Source organism: Diplotaxodon limnothrissa, linkage group LG20 (genome assembly GCF_057381915.1).
Source record: "Diplotaxodon limnothrissa isolate DT_005_m linkage group LG20, D_limnothrissa_male_GT1.1, whole genome shotgun sequence".
Lineage (NCBI taxonomy): Eukaryota > Metazoa > Chordata > Actinopteri > Cichliformes > Cichlidae > Diplotaxodon > Diplotaxodon limnothrissa.
The window spans coordinates 13,329,261-13,350,286 of NC_140615.1; the positions used below are offsets into that span (position 1 = coordinate 13,329,261).

General features: G+C 43.5%; 1 protein-coding gene across 1 annotated transcript in view; it reads right to left on the reverse strand.

Moving 5' to 3' along the window:
- LOC146610672 (uncharacterized) overlaps positions 1-21,026 on the reverse strand; it is a 77,488-nt gene that overhangs the window by 19,238 nt on the left and 37,224 nt on the right. Inside the window, exon 4 of the mRNA XM_085344071.1 lies at positions 8,296-8,511. Within this exon, the coding sequence (XP_085200197.1) occupies positions 8,296-8,511 (216 nt within the window). The remainder of the gene's footprint in view (positions 1-8,295; positions 8,512-21,026) is intronic.

Genomic DNA, 21,026 nt, shown 5'->3' on the forward strand with positions numbered 1-21,026 from the left:
CTGCATATTTTCTCTTTTTTGGACTACTCTCTGTAAATCATGCAGATGTTTGTGCTGGAAATTTAAACAGATCAGCAGTTTCTGAAATACTCAGATCAGCCAATGTGGCACCAACACCCACACCATGATCAAAGTGATTTCAATCACCGTCACTGATCGCTATATGCTGAAATGCATGGACTGCTGCCATCTGATTGGCTGATTACATTTTGGATTAAAGAGTAGTTGAACGGGTGTAGTTAACAAAGTGGCCGTAAGTATGTTTACATAGATGCAGTGTTAGGGAGTAACGGCATACATGTACCGGCATTATGCATTTAAAATACAAAACATGAGTAACTGTATTCCGATATCCATCCATCCATTCGCTTATCCTTTTCAGGGTCGCGGGAGCCTATCCCAGCTGTTATAGGGCGAAAGGTGAGGTACACCCTGGACAGGTCGCCAGTCTGTCGCAGGGCCAACACATAGGGACAGACAACCATTCACACTCACATTCACACCTAGTGGCAATTTGGATTATCCAATTAACCTATCCCCACAAGCTGCATGTCTTTGGACGGTGGGAGGAAGCCGGAGTACCCGGAGAGAACCCACGCAAACACGGTGAGAACATGCAAACTCCACACAGAAAGATCCCGGCCTGATGGTGGAATTGAACTCAGGACTTTCTTGCTGTGAGGCAACAGTGCTAACCACCGTGCCGCCGATAGTTACCGATAATTTGGTAATAATTAGAATACAGTTACTTCTAAATAAATGGATTACACGATGGTCTTTTCCTGTTTCATATGTCAGGCTATACCCTCTCTAATTTTGTTGATTTCACGCATTACCGGAAACCCAAACAAAACACGCAACAAGAAGCTCTAGTGTAAGTCTCTTGGTAATGTTGGTGGCGTCAGTTATACAATGGACCCAGAAACCGAGCTGCTCTCAACTATAAAGACTCCACCCGAAAGAAACATCTGGAAGTACATTCTTTTTTTAAAGACTAACATTAGCTAGGGCTGTGCGACATGACCAAAATCTCATATCCCAATATAAGACGTTTCTCGTCTTATATTGTAGTTTTATTTTATAGTGTTTCTGTGTTCTGCTGGTCCAGACTGGAGTTCCTTTCCTGGCTACAGACCTGCGGGTCATCCAGATCCTCATTTTCCTTACAATCATGTTGCTGTGGGAGGTCTTGATGGACAGAACACACAAGAAAAAAGTCACACTGTGAGCAGGTCTCTCAGATATGTGAGCGATATTTAAATATTCTCTCTCATGCAGTGAACAGAGAAGAATTCTGTTTACATGCAGAAAGTCATCATTTATGAGGCGTACAGCTCACTACTCCAACTTGGTCCTTGTGGCCAATAATCCACAGTTTTCATTGTCTCAACATTTTTCTACATTCTGCGTACAGTTCTGGGCTAACATGACTTAAATCTGAAACAGAAAACATGTCTCCAGTGAGGCAGTATCCCAGGCGGTAATGCACGCCATGTGTCTTTGTGACATTTTGTTATAAGTCATATTCATTTCTATATTATGAAATCTGCTTATTACACTTTTACATACCAAATCTGGTCAGCCGTGATCCAGGTTTCCACAACAAATCCAGCTGTTCTCCGGTCCAGACATTAATCCCTTCATCCTCCTGCTTCAGTGCAAGCTGCTCTCCTCCCTGATTGGTGGAGATTTCCTCCTGTTCCTCTTTAGTCTGTAGAGGCTCTGGGTCCTCCTGGTTGAGACTGGAGCTCCTCTCATGGTCACAGAACTGCTGATCATCCAGACCTTCGTGTTCAACAAAAGGACACAAGAAAATAGTGACTAATGTGATGATAAGAAAGCTCAAGAAGGATGAAAACGGTCACCTATTGAGAATTTAGCTTGCGTTTTATGTTGCCACAGAAACATTCACTGATAGTCATTTGTTCACTGGATGATGTTGATAACCTTACAGCTGTCTGGGGTCTGATTTTTAGATGTGACTGCCAGTGATCATCACACACTGTGAATAAACAAACAAATGAACAGCAGCATGATCTGAATATGATCATGAAAGCTTAAAGTATTTTACGACGGCAGGTAAGATATGCTGTTAATGCTAATCTTTTAACATTTTACTAATAAATATGATGCAAATCTCATGGTCCACTACATTCCAAAGATGCTCTGTTGGGTTGAGAGCTGGTAACTCTGGAGACCCGAGTACAGAGAACTCAATGTCATTTTAAGGGAACTGCATATTTTCTCTTTTTTGGACTACTCTCTGTAAATCATGCAGATGTTTGTGCTGGAAATTTAAACAGATCAGCAGTTTCTGAAATACTCAGATCAGCCAATGTGGCACCAACACCCACACCATGATCAAAGTGATTTCAATCACCGTCACTGATCGCTATATGCTGAAATGCATGGACTGCTGCCATCTGATTGGCTGATTACATTTTGGATTAAAGAGTAGTTGAACGGGTGTAGTTAACAAAGTGGCCGTAAGTATGTTTACATAGATGCAGTGTTAGGGAGTAACGGCATACATGTACCGGCGTTATGCATTTAAAATACAAAACATGAGTAACTGTATTCCGATATCCATCCATCCATTCGCTTATCCTTTTCAGGGTCGCGGGGGGCGCTGGAGCCTATCCCAGCTGTTATAGGGCGAAAGGTGAGGTACACCCTGGACAGGTCGCCAGTCTGTCGCAGGGCTAACACATAGGGACAGACAACCATTCACACTCACATTCACACCTAGTGGCAATTTGGATTATCCAATTAACCTATCCCCACAAGCTGCATGTCTTTGGACGGTGGGAGGAAGCCGGAGTACCCGGAGAGAACCCACGCAAACACGGTGAGAACATGCAAACTCCACACAGAAAGACCCCGGCCTGATGGTGGAATTGAACTCAGGACTTTCTTGCTGTGAGGCAACAGTGCTAACCACCGTGCCGCCGATAGTTACCGATAATTTGGTAATAATTAGAATACAGTTACTTCTAAATAAATGGATTACACGATGGTCTTTTCCTGTTTCATATGTCAGGCTATACCCTCTCTAATTTTGTTGATTTCACGCATTACCGGAAACCCAAACAAAACACGCAACAAGAAGCTCTAGTGTAAGTCTCTTGGTAATGTTGGTGGCGTCAGTTATACAATGGACCCAGAAACCGAGCTGCTCTCAACTATAAAGACTCCACCCGAAAGAAACATCTGGAAGTACATTCTTTTTTTAAAGACTAACATTAGCTAGGGCTGTGCGACATGACCAAAATCTCATATCCCAATATAAGACGTTTCTCGTCTTATATTGTAGTTTTATTTTATAGTGTTTCTGTGTTCTGCTGGTCCAGACTGGAGTTCCTTTCCTGGCTACAGACCTGCGGGTCATCCAGATCCTCATTTTCCTTACAATCATGTTGCTGTGGGAGATCTTGATGGACAGAACACACAAGAAAAAAGTCACACTGTGAGCAGGTCTCTCAGATATGTGAGCGATATTTAAATATTCTCTCTCATGCAGCGAACAGAGAAGAATTCTGTTTACATGCAGAAAGTCATCATTTATGAGGCGTACAGCTCACTACTCCAACTTGGTCCTTGTGGCCAATAATCCACAGTTTTCATTGTCTCAACATTTTTCTACATTCTGCGTACAGTTCTGGGCTAACATGACTTAAATCTGAAACAGAAAACATGTCTCCAGTGAGGCAGTATCCCAGGCGGTAATGCACGCCATGTGTCTTTGTGACATTTTGTTATAAGTCATATTCATTTCTATATTATGAAATCTGCTTATTACACTTTTACATACCAAATCTGGTCAGCCGTGATCCAGGTTTCCACAACAAATCCAGCTGTTCTCCGGTCCAGACATTAATCCCTTCATCCTCCTGCTTCAGTGCAAGCTGCTCTCCTCCCTGATTGGTGGAGATTTCCTCCTGTTCCTCTTTAGTCTGTAGAGGCTCTGGGTCCTCCTGGTTGAGACTGGAGCTCCTCTCATGGTCACAGAACTGCTGATCATCCAGACCTTCGTGTTCAACAAAAGGACACAAGAAAATAGTGACTAATGTGATGATAAGAAAGCTCAAGAAGGATGAAAACGGTCACCTATTGAGAATTTAGCTTGCGTTTTATGTTGCCACAGAAACATTCACTGATAGTCATTTGTTCACTGGATGATGTTGATAACCTTACAGCTGTCTGGGGTCTGATTTTTAGATGTGACTGCCAGTGATCATCACACACTGTGAATAAACAAACAAATGAACAGCAGCATGATCTGAATATGATCATGAAAGCTTAAAGTATTTTACGACGGCAGGTAAGATATGCTGTTAATGCTAATCTTTTAACATTTTACTAATAAATATGATGCAAATCTCATGGTCCACTACATTCCAAAGATGCTCTGTTGGGTTGAGAGCTGGTAACTCTGGAGACCCGAGTACAGAGAACTCAATGTCATTTTAAGGGAACTGCATATTTTCTCTTTTTTGGACTACTCTCTGTAAATCATGCAGATGTTTGTGCTGGAAATTTAAACAGATCAGCAGTTTCTGAAATACTCAGATCAGCCAATGTGGCACCAACACCCACACCATGATCAAAGTGATTTCAATCACCGTCACTGATCGCTATATGCTGAAATGCATGGACTGCTGCCATCTGATTGGCTGATTACATTTTGGATTAAAGAGTAGTTGAACGGGTGTAGTTAACAAAGTGGCCGTAAGTATGTTTACATAGATGCAGTGTTAGGGAGTAACGGCATACATGTACCGGCGTTATGCATTTAAAATACAAAACATGAGTAACTGTATTCCGATATCCATCCATCCATTCGCTTATCCTTTTCAGGGTCGCGGGGGGCGCTGGAGCCTATCCCAGCTGTTATAGGGCGAAAGGTGAGGTACACCCTGGACAGGTCGCCAGTCTGTCGCAGGGCTAACACATAGGGACAGACAACCATTCACACTCACATTCACACCTAGTGGCAATTTGGATTATCCAATTAACCTATCCCCACAAGCTGCATGTCTTTGGACGGTGGGAGGAAGCCGGAGTACCCGGAGAGAACCCACGCAAACACGGTGAGAACATGCAAACTCCACACAGAAAGACCCCGGCCTGATGGTGGAATTGAACTCAGGACTTTCTTGCTGTGAGGCAACAGTGCTAACCACCGTGCCGCCGATAGTTACCGATAATTTGGTAATAATTAGAATACAGTTACTTCTAAATAAATGGATTACACGATGGTCTTTTCCTGTTTCATATGTCAGGCTATACCCTCTCTAATTTTGTTGATTTCACGCATTACCGGAAACCCAAACAAAACACGCAACAAGAAGCTCTAGTGTAAGTCTCTTGGTAATGTTGGTGGCGTCAGTTATACAATGGACCCAGAAACCGAGCTGCTCTCAACTATAAAGACTCCACCCGAAAGAAACATCTGGAAGTACATTCTTTTTTTAAAGACTAACATTAGCTAGGGCTGTGCGACATGACCAAAATCTCATATCCCAATATAAGACGTTTCTCGTCTTATATTGTAGTTTTATTTTATAGTGTTTCTGTGTTCTGCTGGTCCAGACTGGAGTTCCTTTCCTGGCTACAGACCTGCGGGTCATCCAGATCCTCATTTTCCTTACAATCATGTTGCTGTGGGAGGTCTTGATGGACAGAACACACAAGAAAAAAGTCACACTGTGAGCAGGTCTCTCAGATATGTGAGCGATATTTAAATATTCTCTCTCATGCAGTGAACAGAGAAGAATTCTGTTTACATGCAGAAAGTCATCATTTATGAGGCGTACAGCTCACTACTCCAACTTGGTCCTTGTGGCCAATAATCCACAGTTTTCATTGTCTCAACATTTTTCTACATTCTGCGTACAGTTCTGGGCTAACATGACTTAAATCTGAAACAGAAAACATGTCTCCAGTGAGGCAGTATCCCAGGCGGTAATGCACGCCATGTGTCTTTGTGACATTTTGTTATAAGTCATATTCATTTCTATATTATGAAATCTGCTTATTACACTTTTACATACCAAATCTGGTCAGCCGTGATCCAGGTTTCCACAACAAATCCAGCTGTTCTCCGGTCCAGACATTAATCCCTTCATCCTCCTGCTTCAGTGCAAGCTGCTCTCCTCCCTGATTGGTGGAGATTTCCTCCTGTTCCTCTTTAGTCTGTAGAGGCTCTGGGTCCTCCTGGTTGAGACTGGAGCTCCTCTCATGGTCACAGAACTGCTGATCATCCAGACCTTCGTGTTCAACAAAAGGACACAAGAAAATAGTGACTAATGTGATGATAAGAAAGCTCAAGAAGGATGAAAACGGTCACCTATTGAGAATTTAGCTTGCGTTTTATGTTGCCACAGAAACATTCACTGATAGTCATTTGTTCACTGGATGATGTTGATAACCTTACAGCTGTCTGGGGTCTGATTTTTAGATGTGACTGCCAGTGATCATCACACACTGTGAATAAACAAACAAATGAACAGCAGCATGATCTGAATATGATCATGAAAGCTTAAAGTATTTTACGACGGCAGGTAAGATATGCTGTTAATGCTAATCTTTTAACATTTTACTAATAAATATGATGCAAATCTCATGGTCCACTACATTCCAAAGATGCTCTGTTGGGTTGAGAGCTGGTAACTCTGGAGACCCGAGTACAGAGAACTCAATGTCATTTTAAGGGAACTGCATATTTTCTCTTTTTTGGACTACTCTCTGTAAATCATGCAGATGTTTGTGCTGGAAATTTAAACAGATCAGCAGTTTCTGAAATACTCAGATCAGCCAATGTGGCACCAACACCCACACCATGATCAAAGTGATTTCAATCACCGTCACTGATCGCTATATGCTGAAATGCATGGACTGCTGCCATCTGATTGGCTGATTACATTTTGGATTAAAGAGTAGTTGAACGGGTGTAGTTAACAAAGTGGCCGTAAGTATGTTTACATAGATGCAGTGTTAGGGAGTAACGGCATACATGTACCGGCATTATGCATTTAAAATACAAAACATGAGTAACTGTATTCCGATATCCATCCATCCATTCGCTTATCCTTTTCAGGGTCGCGGGGGGCGCTGGAGCCTATCCCAGCTGTTATAGGGCGAAAGGTGAGGTACACCCTGGACAGGTCGCCAGTCTGTCGCAGGGCCAACACATAGGGACAGACAACCATTCACACTCACATTCACACCTAGTGGCAATTTGGATTATCCAATTAACCTATCCCCACAAGCTGCATGTCTTTGGACGGTGGGAGGAAGCCGGAGTACCCGGAGAGAACCCACGCAAACACGGTGAGAACATGCAAACTCCACACAGAAAGACCCCGGCCTGATGGTGGAATTGAACTCAGGACTTTCTTGCTGTGAGGCAACAGTGCTAACCACCGTGCCGCCGATAGTTACCGATAATTTGGTAATAATTAGAATACAGTTACTTCTAAATAAATGGATTACACGATGGTCTTTTCCTGTTTCATATGTCAGGCTATACCCTCTCTAATTTTGTTGATTTCACGCATTACCGGAAACCCAAACAAAACACGCAACAAGAAGCTCTAGTGTAAGTCTCTTGGTAATGTTGGTGGCGTCAGTTATACAATGGACCCAGAAACCGAGCTGCTCTCAACTATAAAGACTCCACCCGAAAGAAACATCTGGAAGTACATTCTTTTTTTAAAGACTAACATTAGCTAGGGCTGTGCGACATGACCAAAATCTCATATCCCAATATAAGACGTTTCTCGTCTTATATTGTAGTTTTATTTTATAGTGTTTCTGTGTTCTGCTGGTCCAGACTGGAGTTCCTTTCCTGGCTACAGACCTGCGGGTCATCCAGATCCTCATTTTCCTTACAATCATGTTGCTGTGGGAGGTCTTGATGGACAGAACACACAAGAAAAAAGTCACACTGTGAGCAGGTCTCTCAGATATGTGAGCGATATTTAAATATTCTCTCTCATGCAGCGAACAGAGAAGAATTCTGTTTACATGCAGAAAGTCATCATTTATGAGGCGTACAGCTCACTACTCCAACTTGGTCCTTGTGGCCAATAATCCACAGTTTTCATTGTCTCAACATTTTTCTACATTCTGCGTACAGTTCTGGGCTAACATGACTTAAATCTGAAACAGAAAACATGTCTCCAGTGAGGCAGTATCCCAGGCGGTAATGCACGCCATGTGTCTTTGTGACATTTTGTTATAAGTCATATTCATTTCTATATTATGAAATCTGCTTATTACACTTTTACATACCAAATCTGGTCAGCCGTGATCCAGGTTTCCACAACAAATCCAGCTGTTCTCCGGTCCAGACATTAATCCCTTCATCCTCCTGCTTCAGTGCAAGCTGCTCTCCTCCCTGATTGGTGGAGATTTCCTCCTGTTCCTCTTTAGTCTGTAGAGGCTCTGGGTCCTCCTGGTTGAGACTGGAGCTCCTCTCATGGTCACAGAACTGCTGATCATCCAGACCTTCGTGTTCAACAAAAGGACACAAGAAAATAGTGACTAATGTGATGATAAGAAAGCTCAAGAAGGATGAAAACGGTCACCTATTGAGAATTTAGCTTGCGTTTTATGTTGCCACAGAAACATTCACTGATAGTCATTTGTTCACTGGATGATGAAGTGAGGGCCGTGAGGCACAGCTCCCCGTCCCCCGGTGACCCTGCTAGGTCCACCTTCTTAGGGAAACCCTCTGCAGAGGAGCTGACAGAGCCAGGAACTTGTGAGTTGTGTGTGTCCACTCAGGCATCATTCATGCTTGTTCTGTAGGCAGTTCCTGTCAGAAGGCGGAGGCGCAGCAGGAGCGTCGGGGGGCGGAAGACGGTGCCTCAGTGCCTCTCTCCTTCTGACATTGTTAAAGAAAACACAACAAATTTATAATTATGTAGATAATTACATGTAGATAATGTCCTCAAGTTCTGTATAACCACTTTTTCCTCTCTCTGTGTTTGTTTCTCGTTCGTTGTTGTGTGTGTTTGTGTGCATTTGTCTCTTTCAAACAGGTGCCGGTCCTCACCTCTGCAGTGCTGCCGTCTCCTGTAGCGCTGCGTGGTTCTAAGCTAAGTTTCCTTTCCTTTTTCTGTTCTCTCAGATTTGTCCTCAGGTTTGAAGTGTCTGTGTTGTGCAGCTGGTCTGGTCTGTCTCTAGACAGTTCAGGCTTCACCCACTAGTTAAATGGTGGAGGCTCACAGCGACATACTCAACACACAAGTTTCTGAACTCTGCATGAGGGTTTCTCCGACGAAGTGAGGGCCGTGAGGCACAGCTCCCCGTCCCCCGGTGACACTGCTAGGTCCACCTTCTTAGGGAAACCCTCTGCAGAGGAGCTGACAGAGCCAGGAACTTGTGAGTCGTGTGTGTCCACTCAGGCATCATTCATGCTTGTTCTGTAGGCAGTTCCTGTCAGAAGGAGGAGGCGCAGCAGGAGCGTCGGGGGGCGGAAGACGGTGCCTCAGTGCCTCTCTCCTTCTGACATTGTTAAAGAAAGCACAACAAATTTATAATTATGTAGATAATTACATGTAGATAATGTCCTCAAGTTCTGTATAACCACTTTTTCCTCTCTCTGTGTTTGTTTCTCGTTCGTTGTTGTGTGTGTTTGTGTGCATTTGTCTCTTTCAAACAGGTGCCGGTCCTCACCTCTGCAGTGCTGCCGTCTCCTGTAGCGCTGCATGGTTCTAAGTTAAGTTTCCTTTCCTTTTTCTGTTCTCTCAGATTTGTCCTCAGGTTTGAAGTGTCTCTGTTGTGCAGCTGGTCTGGTCTGTCTCTAGACAGTTCAGGCTTCACCCACTAGTTAAATGGTGGAGGCTCACAGCGACATACTCAACACACAAGTTTCTGAACTCTGCATGAGGGTTTCTCCGACGAAGTGAGGGCCGTGAGGCACAGCTCCCCGTCCCCCGGTGACCCTGCTAGGTCCACCTTCTTAGGGAAACCCTCTGCAGAGGAGCTGACAGAGCCAGGAACTTGTGAGTTGTGTGTGTCTACTCAGGCATCATTCATGCTTGTTCTGTAGGCAGTTCCTGTCAGAAGGAGGAGGCGCAGCAGGAGCGTCGGGGGGCGGAAGACGGTGCCTCAGTGCCTCTCTCCTTCTGACATTGTTAAAGAAAGCACAACAAATTTATAATTATGTAGATAATTACATGTAGATAATGTCCTCAAGTTCTGTATAACCACTTTTTCCTCTCTCTGTCTTTGTTTCTCGTTCGTTGTTGTGTGTGTTTGTGTGCATTTGTCTCTTTCAAACAGGTGCCGGTCCTCACCTCTGCAGTGCTGCCGTCTCCTGTAGCGCTGCATGGTTCTAAGCTAAGTTTCCTTTCCTTTTTCTGTTCTCTCAGATTTGTCCTCAGGTTTGAAGTGTCTGTGTTGTGCAGCTGGTCTGGTCTGTCTCTAGACAGTTCAGGCTTCACCCACTAGTTAAATGGTGGAGGCTCACAGCGACATACTCAACACACAAGTTTCTGAACTCTGCATGAGGGTTTCTCCGACGAAGTGAGGGCCGTGAGGCACAGCTCCCCGTCCCCCGGTGACCCTGCTAGGTCCACCTTCTTAGGGAAACCCTCTGCAGAGGAGCTGACAGAGCCAGGAACTTGTGAGTTGTGTGTGTCCACTCAGGCATCATTCATGCTTGTTCTGTAGGCAGTTCCTGTCAGAAGGAGGAGGCGCAGCAGGAGCGTCGGGGGGCGGAAGACGGTGCCTCAGTGCCTCTCTCCTTCTGACATTGTTAAAGAAAACACAACAAATTTATAATTATGTAGATAATTACATGTAGATAATGTCCTCAAGTTCTGTATAACCACTTTTTCCTCTCTCTGTGTTTGTTCCTCGTTCGTTGTTGTGTGTGTTTGTGTGCATTTGTCTCTTTCAAACAGGTGCCGGTCCTCACCTCTGCAGTGCTGCCGTCTCCTGTAGCGCTGCTGCATGGTTCTAAGCTAAGTTTCCTTTCCTTTTTCTGTTCTCTCAGATTTGTCCTCAGGTTTGAAGTGTCTGTGTTGTGCAGCTGGTCTGGTCTGTCTCTAGACAGTTCAGGCTTCACCCACTAGTTAAATGGTGGAGGCTCACAGCGACATACTCAACACACAAGTTTCTGAACTCTGCATGAGGGTTTCTCCGACGAAGTGAGGGCCGTGAGGCACAGCTCCCCGTCCCCCGGTGACCCTGCTAGGTCCACCTTATTAGGGAAACCCTCTGCAGAGGAGCTGACAGAGCCAGGAACTTGTGAGTTGTGTGTGTCCACTCAGGCATCATTCATGCTTGTTCTGTAGGCAGTTCCTGTCAGAAGGAGGAGGCGCAGCAGGAGCGTCGGGGGGCGGAAGACGGTGCCTCAGTGCCTCTCTCCTTCTGACATTGTTAAAGAAAGCACAACAAATTTATAATTATGTAGATAATTACATGTAGATAATGTCCTCAAGTTCTGTATAACCACTTTTTCCTCTCTCTGTGTTTGTTTCTCGTTCGTTGTTGTGTGTGTTTGTGTGCATTTGTCTCTTTCAAACAGGTGCCGGTCCTCACCTCTGCAGTGCTGCCGTCTCCTGTAGCGCTGCATGGTTCTAAGCTAAGTTTCCTTTCCTTTTTCTGTTCTCTCAGATTTGTCCTCAGGTTTGAAGTGTCTGTGTTGTGCAGCTGGTCTGGTCTGTCTCTAGACAGTTCAGGCTTCACCCACTAGTTAAATGGTGGAGGCTCACAGCGACATACTCAACACACAAGTTTCTGAACTCTGCATGAGGGTTTCTCCGACGAAGTGAGGGCCGTGAGGCACAGCTCCCCGTCCCCCGGTGACCCTGCTAGGTCCACCTTCTTAGGGAAACCCTCTGCAGAGGAGCTGACAGAGCCAGGAACTTGTGAGTTGTGTGTGTCCACTCAGGCATCATTCATGCTTGTTCTGTAGGCAGTTCCTGTCAGAAGGAGGAGGCGCAGCAGGAGCGTCGGGGGGCGGAAGACGGTGCCTCAGTGCCTCTCTCCTTCTGACATTGTTAAAGAAAACACAACAAATTTATAATTATGTAGATAATTACATGTAGATAATGTCCTCAAGTTCTGTATAACCACTTTTTCCTCTCTCTGTGTTTGTTTCTCGTTCGTTGTTGTGTGTGTTTGTGTGCATTTGTCTCTTTCAAACAGGTGCCGGTCCTCACCTCTGCAGTGCTGCCGTCTCCTGTAGCGCTGCATGGTTCTAAGCTAAGTTTCCTTTCCTTTTTCTGTTCTCTCAGATTTGTCCTCAGGTTTGAAGTGTCTGTGTTGTGCAGCTGGTCTGGTCTGTCTCTAGACAGTTCAGGCTTCACCCACTAGTTAAATGGTGGAGGCTCACAGCGACATACTCAACACACAAGTTTCTGAACTCTGCATGAGGGTTTCTCCGACGAAGTGAGGGCCGTGAGGCACAGCTCCCCGTCCCCCGGTGACCCTGCTAGGTCCACCTTCTTAGGGAAACCCTCTGCAGAGGAGCTGACAGAGCCAGGAACTTGTGAGTTGTGTGTGTCCACTCAGGCATCATTCATGCTTGTTCTGTAAGCAGTTCCTGTCAGAAGGAGGAGGCGCAGCAGGAGCGTCGGGGGGCAGAAGACGGTGCCTCAGTGCCTCTCTCCTTCTGACATTGTTAAAGAAAACACAACAAATTTATAATTATTTAGATATTTACATGTAGGTAATGTCCTCAAGTTCTGTATATATTTACATTTAAAGGATGATCATGGTGTTGATGATGGCGTTAAGCCAGAGGACAGTGTTTCAAATGTTGTTGGTAAATCTTCAGTCACTAAAAGCTCATCTAGTGGTAAAGTGAGCACAACTTCTTCTGCCAAAATCAAGGCAAAAGCAGAAAAGGCAGCATTACTCGCTTGTATGGCAGTCTTAAAAGAGAAGCATGCTTTGGAGGAGCAAGAGCTAAAGCTAAGGAGGAAACGTGAACAGCTTGAGCTTGAAGCGCTGCTTTCTGCCTCTTCTGCAAAGTTAGCTGTTCTCCAAGCTGCTGAAGTTCAAAGTATATCTAACATATCGTCCAATGCTATGAATTCATATTATGAAAGGGAAATCAAGAAAACAGCTGCTTCAGCCACAGTCAAGCCTAGTACACCAGTCAATGAAGATAAACCTGCAGTGCAAATAGTACAGACTGAAAGCAACATATCTGCAATGATCCTGCCAGGAACGGAAATTGAAGGTGAGCCACAAGCTGAAACGGTCATCACAATGCAATTTCACAATGTGGATCCTCCATCGCCCAGGTCAATTCCTACAGCGGCAGAAGGACGGTTGGAGGACATTTGTACCATTTTACAAAGACAAAATGAAATAACTGCAACCCTTGTTCAGCATCAGCGTGCATCGTCATTACCATCCAGGAAAATACCTGTATTCGATGGTGATCCTCTTCAGTATATCTCTTTCATTAATGTGTTTGAACAAGGAGTGGAAGAAAAGGCCAATAAGAGGGACTGCTTGTATTATTTGGAGCAGTTTACAACAGGACAGCCGAGAGAGCTGGTACGCAGTTGTCAACATATGGCTGCAGGACAAGGCTATATACAAGCAAAGCAACTGCTCAAAGAACACTTTGGAAATGAATATAAAATTGCAACTGCTTATATTGACAAGGCGTTATCTTGGCCTGCAATTAAAAATGAAGATGTGAAATCATTGCAAGCATATTCTCTTTTCTTACGTGGGAGTTGTAATGTCATGGAAACATTGCAACATATGCAGGAACTGGACATGCCAGTGAACATGAAAATCATTTTGTGCAAGTTGCCATATAAAATGAGAGAGAAATGGAGAGCGTTCGCATATGATATATTGGAAACCTCTAAACACAGAGCTCAGTTTGAAGATTTGGTTGCATTTATTGAAAAGCAGGTGAAAATTCTTTCAGATCCTTTGTTTGGGGACATTCAGAATGTAACGTCAACAATCCCTGTCTCAAAGGTTGACAACAGACTGAAGTCACAACCAAGCAAACAAATTAAAGGGAACAGCTTTGCTGCTACAGCCACACCCATGATCATGAAAAAAACCTACAGTACGGAAAGGCTGATTACTACAACAAGCCATGACTTTACAGTAAAGCCATCTTGTGTCTGCTGTACTCAATGACACACACTGGAGGAGTGTCAACAGTTTCAGCGGAAGAAGCACAGAGACAAAATGCTTTTTCTAAAGGAGAAAGGGCTGTGTTTTGGTTGCTTAGGTGCTGGGCACATAAGCAAGGACTGTGCTAAGCGTTTGATATGTAGAACGTGTGGTAAAGGTCATCCCACTGTCCTCCATATTGATAACGATGGTGAATGCTATGGAGAGCCCTCCTCTTCAAAGAATGTAAAAACTTGTGGTCATACAGGGGCCGGAAGAGAAAGCGGTTTGCTTTCCATTCTGCCAGTTCAAATAAAGTCTGTTAAAGGTAGTCATGTCATACAGACATATGCTTTTTTAGATCCTGGCAGTTCAGCTAGCTTCTGTTCAGAGCACCTCATGCAAAAGCTAAATCTTGTGGGCAAAAGAACTCACTTCCTGTTACAAACGATGGGTCAAGAAAAGGTCGTCTCTGCCCACTCACTTACTGGTCTTGAAGTTTCTGGTTTAGGCAGCAATGCCTTCTATGAACTTCCAGAAATCCTAACACAGGAAAGGATGCCTGTCACCACGGATAACTTTGTAAAGGAAGAAGATCTGATCAGGTGGCCATATCTGTCAAAGGTTCAAATTCCCCACATAATGGCTAATGTGGACCTGCTGATTGGATGCAACGCTCCCAAGTTATTGGAACCATGGGAGGTCATTCATAGCCAGGGGAATGGCCCATATGCTATAAGAACAGCATTGGGCTGGGTCATAAATGGGCCCATGGAAGATGGTAAAAGCAACTTGGACAGCGAGCACCCACCAACAGTTGTAAATAGGATATCTGTTTGTAAGCTGGAGGAGATGCTGAAAAGTCAATATAACTATGACTTTAATGAAAGGGTTACAGAGGAAAAGGGTTTGTCAAGGGAGGACCTTAAGTTCATGAAGATCATGGAAAAATCTGCAACAATGGAAGACGGACACTACTGTTTGAAGTTACCTTTTAAAAAGGATAACATAAAGATGCCAAACAATTTCTCCATAGTTAAACAAAGATTGCAAAGTCTACAACGAAAACTTCTCAACAATGAACAGTTGCATAAAGAATATAAAAACTTTATGGACGAGATGATAAGTAATGGATATGCAGAGCAAATACCTTCACAGCAGCTGTCTTGCGAAAATGGAAAGAAGTGGTACATTCCTCATCACGCAGTTTACCATCCCAGAAAACGATCCATAAGAATTGTATTTGACTGTGGGGCATCATTCCAGGGGACATCATTAAACAAGCAGCTCTTACAAGGTCCTAATCTCACAAGCACATTGCTTGGGGTTTTGCTTAGATTTCGACAGGATCCAGTCGCATTTATGGGTGACATAAAGGCAATGTTTTATCAAGTTAAAGTTGCCAAAGAAGACAGAGACTTTCTGCGTTTTTTATGGTGGCCAGATGGAGATCTGAGCAAGGACATAATTGAGTTTCGCATGACTGTTCATCTGTTCGGTGCAGTATCTTCCCCTAGCTGCGCCAGTTTCGCTTTGAGAAAAACAGCTGAGGACAATAAGACTGAATTCCTAGACAAGGTATGTGAAACGCTGAAAGAGAACTTCTATGTGGACGACTGTTTAAAGAGTGTGGCCTCCACCTCAGATGCTGTCGATTTGGTCAAAGATCTTTCAGCACAGTCAAAGGGGAGGATTTACACTGACCAAGTGGGTCAGTAACAATCGCACCCTGTTGCAAAGTATCTCTGAGGAGCAAAGGGCTAAAGACTTGAAAGAATTAAATCTTGACAGAGACAAACTTCCGGTAGAAAGAGCTCTGGGCTTGCAGTGGTGCGTGGAAACTGATACATTCAACTTCAAAATGGATATCCCTCAAAAATCCTGTACTAGGCGTGGAATGTTATCAATATCAAGTTCCATTTACGATCCATTGGGATTTCTTGCACCAGTCCTGCTGCCTGCCAAAGGAATGCAGCAGGAGCTTTGCAAAAGGAAACTGGGATGGGATGAACCAATACCCCAAACCATGTTGCAAAAGTGGAAAGGTTGGCTCAGTGATTTGCAAATGCTTTCCCATTTCAAGGTTAAAAGGTGTATACAACCAAGAGAGTTTGGACCTCTCTCACATGCACAGCTACACCATTTTTCAGATGCTGGTGAATCTGGATATGGAACCGTGTCATATCTGCGCATGCAAGATAATAGGAAATCCATCCACGTCGCGTTCTTGATGGGCAAGGCAAGAGTAACACCTCTAAAACCTGTCACTATTCCACGTCTGGAACTAACAGCTGCTGTAGTTGCCGTCCGAGTGGATCTCATGTTAAGGGCTCAGTTGAGAATGAAACTCGAGCAATCTATATTTTGGACAGATAGTACATCTGTATTAAAATATATAATGAATGAGGATAAACGATTCCTTACCTTTGTGGCAAACAGAGTCTCATTCATTACAACTGCAACTAAACAATCACAATGGAGATATGTAAGCTCGAAGAAAAACCCAGCAGATGATGCTACAAGAGGGCTCAAGGCTGGGAACGTTGTTCATAGCAGCCGCTGGATCGAAGGACCAAGCTTTCTGCAGAAGCCGGAAAGTGATTGGCCAACCAATTTAATGGAATGCTCCTTAGAACCAGAGGACCCTGAAGTCAAAGGTGAGGCCACAGTAAATGTTACTCAGGTAAAAGACTTGCTAGATGCTACATGTCAATTGATGGTGTACTTCTCAGACTGGAGAAGGCTCAAGGTTGCTGTTGCTTGGTTCCTTAGACTGAAGGAAATCCTTCGTTCAATGAGAAATAAGAAAAAAAGACCGCAACCTTACTCAGATAACCCAATTTGTAAAGGTACTACAAAGGAGAAAGTAAAGAAAACGCAACTGTACAGACTATCTTCAAAGGATCTTCTGGAAGCTGAGCTTGCCATTATTAGATTTTGCCAGCAACAACGATTTGGAGAGGAGGTTGCTACGTTGTCAAGTGGGAAAGGTTCTGTGAGCAGGCACAGCTCAATTTATAGATTAGATCCTTATCTTGACGATAAAGGCCTCTTAAGAGTTGGGGGACGACTGACAAAGGGCTCCTTACCAGAAGAAATAAAGCATCCCTTTGTTCTTGCAAAGGATCAACATGTAGCAAGTCTCATCCTAAAGCACATTCATCAACAGCTTGGTCATAGCGGTCGTAACCACACCTTATCCACACTAAGGAGAAGATACTGGATCACAAAGGCCAACTCAGCTGTAAGGAAGGTTATCGCAGAATGTAATTTTTGCAGGAAATATCATGGAAAAGCCTTGGAGCAAAAGATGGCAGATTTACTCAAGGAAAGAATCTTGCCAGATAACCCACCATTCACCAATGTCGGGGTTGATTACTTCGGACCTATTGAAGTGAAAAGAGGACGAGGTACAGCTAAACGCTATGGAGTCATTTTCACCTGTTTAGCCAGCCGAGCAGTGCACTTGGAAGTGGCTAGCTCTCTAAACACAGATGCCTGCATTAATGCTTTGCGTCGTTTTGTGAGTCGAAGAGGTCAAGTCGCTCACATCCAATCGGACAATGGAACCAACTTTGTCGGAGCAGACAGAGAGTTAAGGGAGGCTCTTGAATCGCTGAAACATACCCAAATAGCGGATGCTTTGCGACACATTGGAATAAGATGGAGTTTTAATCCGCCTGGAGCATCACATCATGGTGGAATTTGGGAACGGATAATTCGTATGATCAGAAAGATTCTGAGATCCGTTCTTCAGCAACAACAGTTGGACGACGATGGCTTAAATACGGTTCTATGTGAAATTGAAGCAATTTTAAATGACAGACCCATCACAAAGCTTTCTGATGATCCAAAAGACCTAGAGCCACTTACACCAAATCACATCCTCCTGATGAAAGGAAAACCATCTTTACCACCCGGACTATTTGACCCTCAGGATATGTATCTGAAGAGAAGATGGAAACAGGCTCAGTACATCTCAGACCTTTTTTGGAAACGATGGATACGCGAATACCTGCCTTTGTTACAGGAGAGACAAAAATGGAACCAAAAGAAGAAGAATCTAAAACCTGGAGATATAGTCATTATAATGGATTCTTCTGCACCGCGTGGTTCCTGGCCACTTGGAAGAGTTCTGGAAGCCATTTGTGACAAAAAAGGACTCGTGCGATCTGCACGTTTAAAAACAAAGACTAATATTCTGGAAAGACCTGTAACCAAACTTTGCTTGTTACATGAGACTGTAATCTAAAAGTGTGTTACTTATGTTTATTTATGTGAATGTATAGGTCTAAAGTAGACTCTATTAGTGGCTCCTTATTTTCTTTGTGATTAGAATTGCCATGTCTGATAGCCATTTCAATTAGGGGCCGGGGTGTAGGAGCCATTCTTGGGTTAATACCTTATGTGGTCACTAGAGGTTACCTTTTTCTGTTTTGATTATGTAATGTAAAGGTATTTAAGGTAGACGCACGTAATCGGCATCAGGTGTGTCATTGAGAAGGCAAACAGTTTGTGACCGTTGCGCTGTTATGCTATGTCGATACGGAATAAAGACCAAAAATGACAAGATACATACTGCTGGATTTATTGGACTGTGAACATTCATGCATACCAGTGACATCGCGTCACCCCCGTTAACGACCACCTCAGTGGCTTCAAGCGTAGGCTTAGCCTCTACACCAAGGAAACTTAAAAACTCCTGAAGACGCCTGGAGACGGAAGAAGCCCCCCCACTCGGAGAAGGAACACCGCTGCGCCTTTTTCTTTTATCAAATCAAATCAAATCACTTTTATTGTCACATCACATGTGCAGGTACATTGGTACAGTACATGTGAGTGAAATTCTTGTGTGCGAGCTTCACAAGCAACAGAGTTGTGCAAATACAATAACGTAAACAAAGCAAAATACAAGGATGGCTAATCTGAAACTAATAAATATATGTACAATATATAATAGTATATGCATTTCTGGATGTGTATACTAAATGTTTTTCTGTGTGTGTGTGTGTGTGTGTGTGTATACACATTTTTACAAATTAAATAGAGTAAAAATAAAATAAAATATATAAAAATATACAGAGTTGAGACATGTGCAAGACAGTGGCATTACTGTACAGTGTGTAGTGCATAATGTTGAAGTTCCAGTAGTGAAGCTGAGGTGTCTATGATGTGTTTTAACTTCCCGTTCAGTGTTCTCGTTTCTAAACACTACTTTACCCAGAGTTTGTACAAGGCTTCATTCTCACCCCCGAACAGTTAATAAGGTGATAACGAGCAAAAGAAGTTGATAGAAAAGTTAACATCATTTTATCCGTTAGTAAAAATCAGTGTGTTTGGACTCGCTGGCTGATATTTTAGGGAATCGAGCTCATTCGTTCCCTTGCAGAGAGCTCAGTGTGGTATCATTCATCAGTTCGAGCAGCCAGTTTGGTTCTAAAGAACATGCAGCTGACTGAATGAGGCGTTTCATGATATTTAACCCACCGACAGCATAAAACAGAGTCGTTAGCTGATGAGCAGACTCTGGATTTTCTGTTGTTTGAGACTCGGTCATAGCAGCGTTTCATGTTAAAGTAAAACATGTTAGACTGGACTGACCTTGACCTTTGAGAGGTCAAACTGAAGGAAGCCTTTGTGTTTTACCTTCATTTTTCTGTTTATGAACAAAGACACGAGTCTGCAGAACATATCGTCGATCAGGCCTCTGTTCCCTAGATTTAGACACATTTCACACCCCTTCAGTGAGTCTTGATCATTTCAGCTGTGTTCTGAAATGAGAAACTGAACCCTTGAACACATCAGGGAACTGTTCACAGAGGTCCCAGAGACCTCTATAGGGCCAGAAGTCTTTTACAGACGCAGGGGTCGCCCCCTGGTGGCCTGTAAATGGAGTACAGTTTTTTTGTTTTGTTGCTTCACTTTTCCAACCTGGCAGCTGTGTCAATGTTCTGATGTCTGTGGTCCTTTTTGGCAGTGACGTCATTCCCGAGTTTGTGCATTCCAGCAGGAAAGTCAGAAAAGCAAAGTAAGATGGGATTTATTTTAGCTGCAGCACGTTCATTGATAGAATGTGGTAAGTGCTTAGCATGTGGCTTATATCATGAGTCACAAATACAGGTGAGTGACAGAGCAGATTATGTTTATGTTCTCTGTCACCATCTTGGATTGTTGAGGCTGCCTGCTCTGACTTTCCAAGAAGGAAATACTAGTTGAGGGGGAGTTCCAGATGAAAATTACTACTGGGAGCTCAGGAATTCCGACTTCCGACTCAATCTGGAATGCACCGTAAGCCAAGGGCCAACAAGACAACAGCAGATATTTTGACGTCGCCCCCTGGTGACAGGACAAGGTTACAGCACCATTGTACAACCACACCGCTGCCTTCAGTGACCTTGCTTTTTAGGTGTAACCACTTTTCTGTATCTCTGTTGACACTTAATCGCAAAAAAAAATGTTGTTTGAAGTCAAAATACAAAGAAATTGTGAGCAGTAATCGGCAAAAATAGTCTGATAATTATGGGGCGCCGTTTGTAAACTGAAACATGCTGAAATTAACGGCAACATTTTTCCACATTTAGCTCAAAACCTTACAAAAACATGTTTTTTCGAGTAATTTTTTACAACATTTAGTAAAATATTTGTAACTTTTCATCAAATGTTAAATATTAAATCTAAATGTTAAATATTAAATCTAAATATTATATTTAAATCTAAATGTTAAATGTTAAACCTAAATGTTTAGGCTAATATGCAAATTTATTGTACGAATCAACGGAAATACCAAAATAAAAGCTTCCCGAAAACCTCCGGTGCAAAATTGTGTCTGTTCTCACCCCTCATTTCTCCCCGCCATGTGCTGCTTCACTTCTTGCCTACGAGCATGTCCAGCGATTTTGCTGGACATGCTTGAGGAT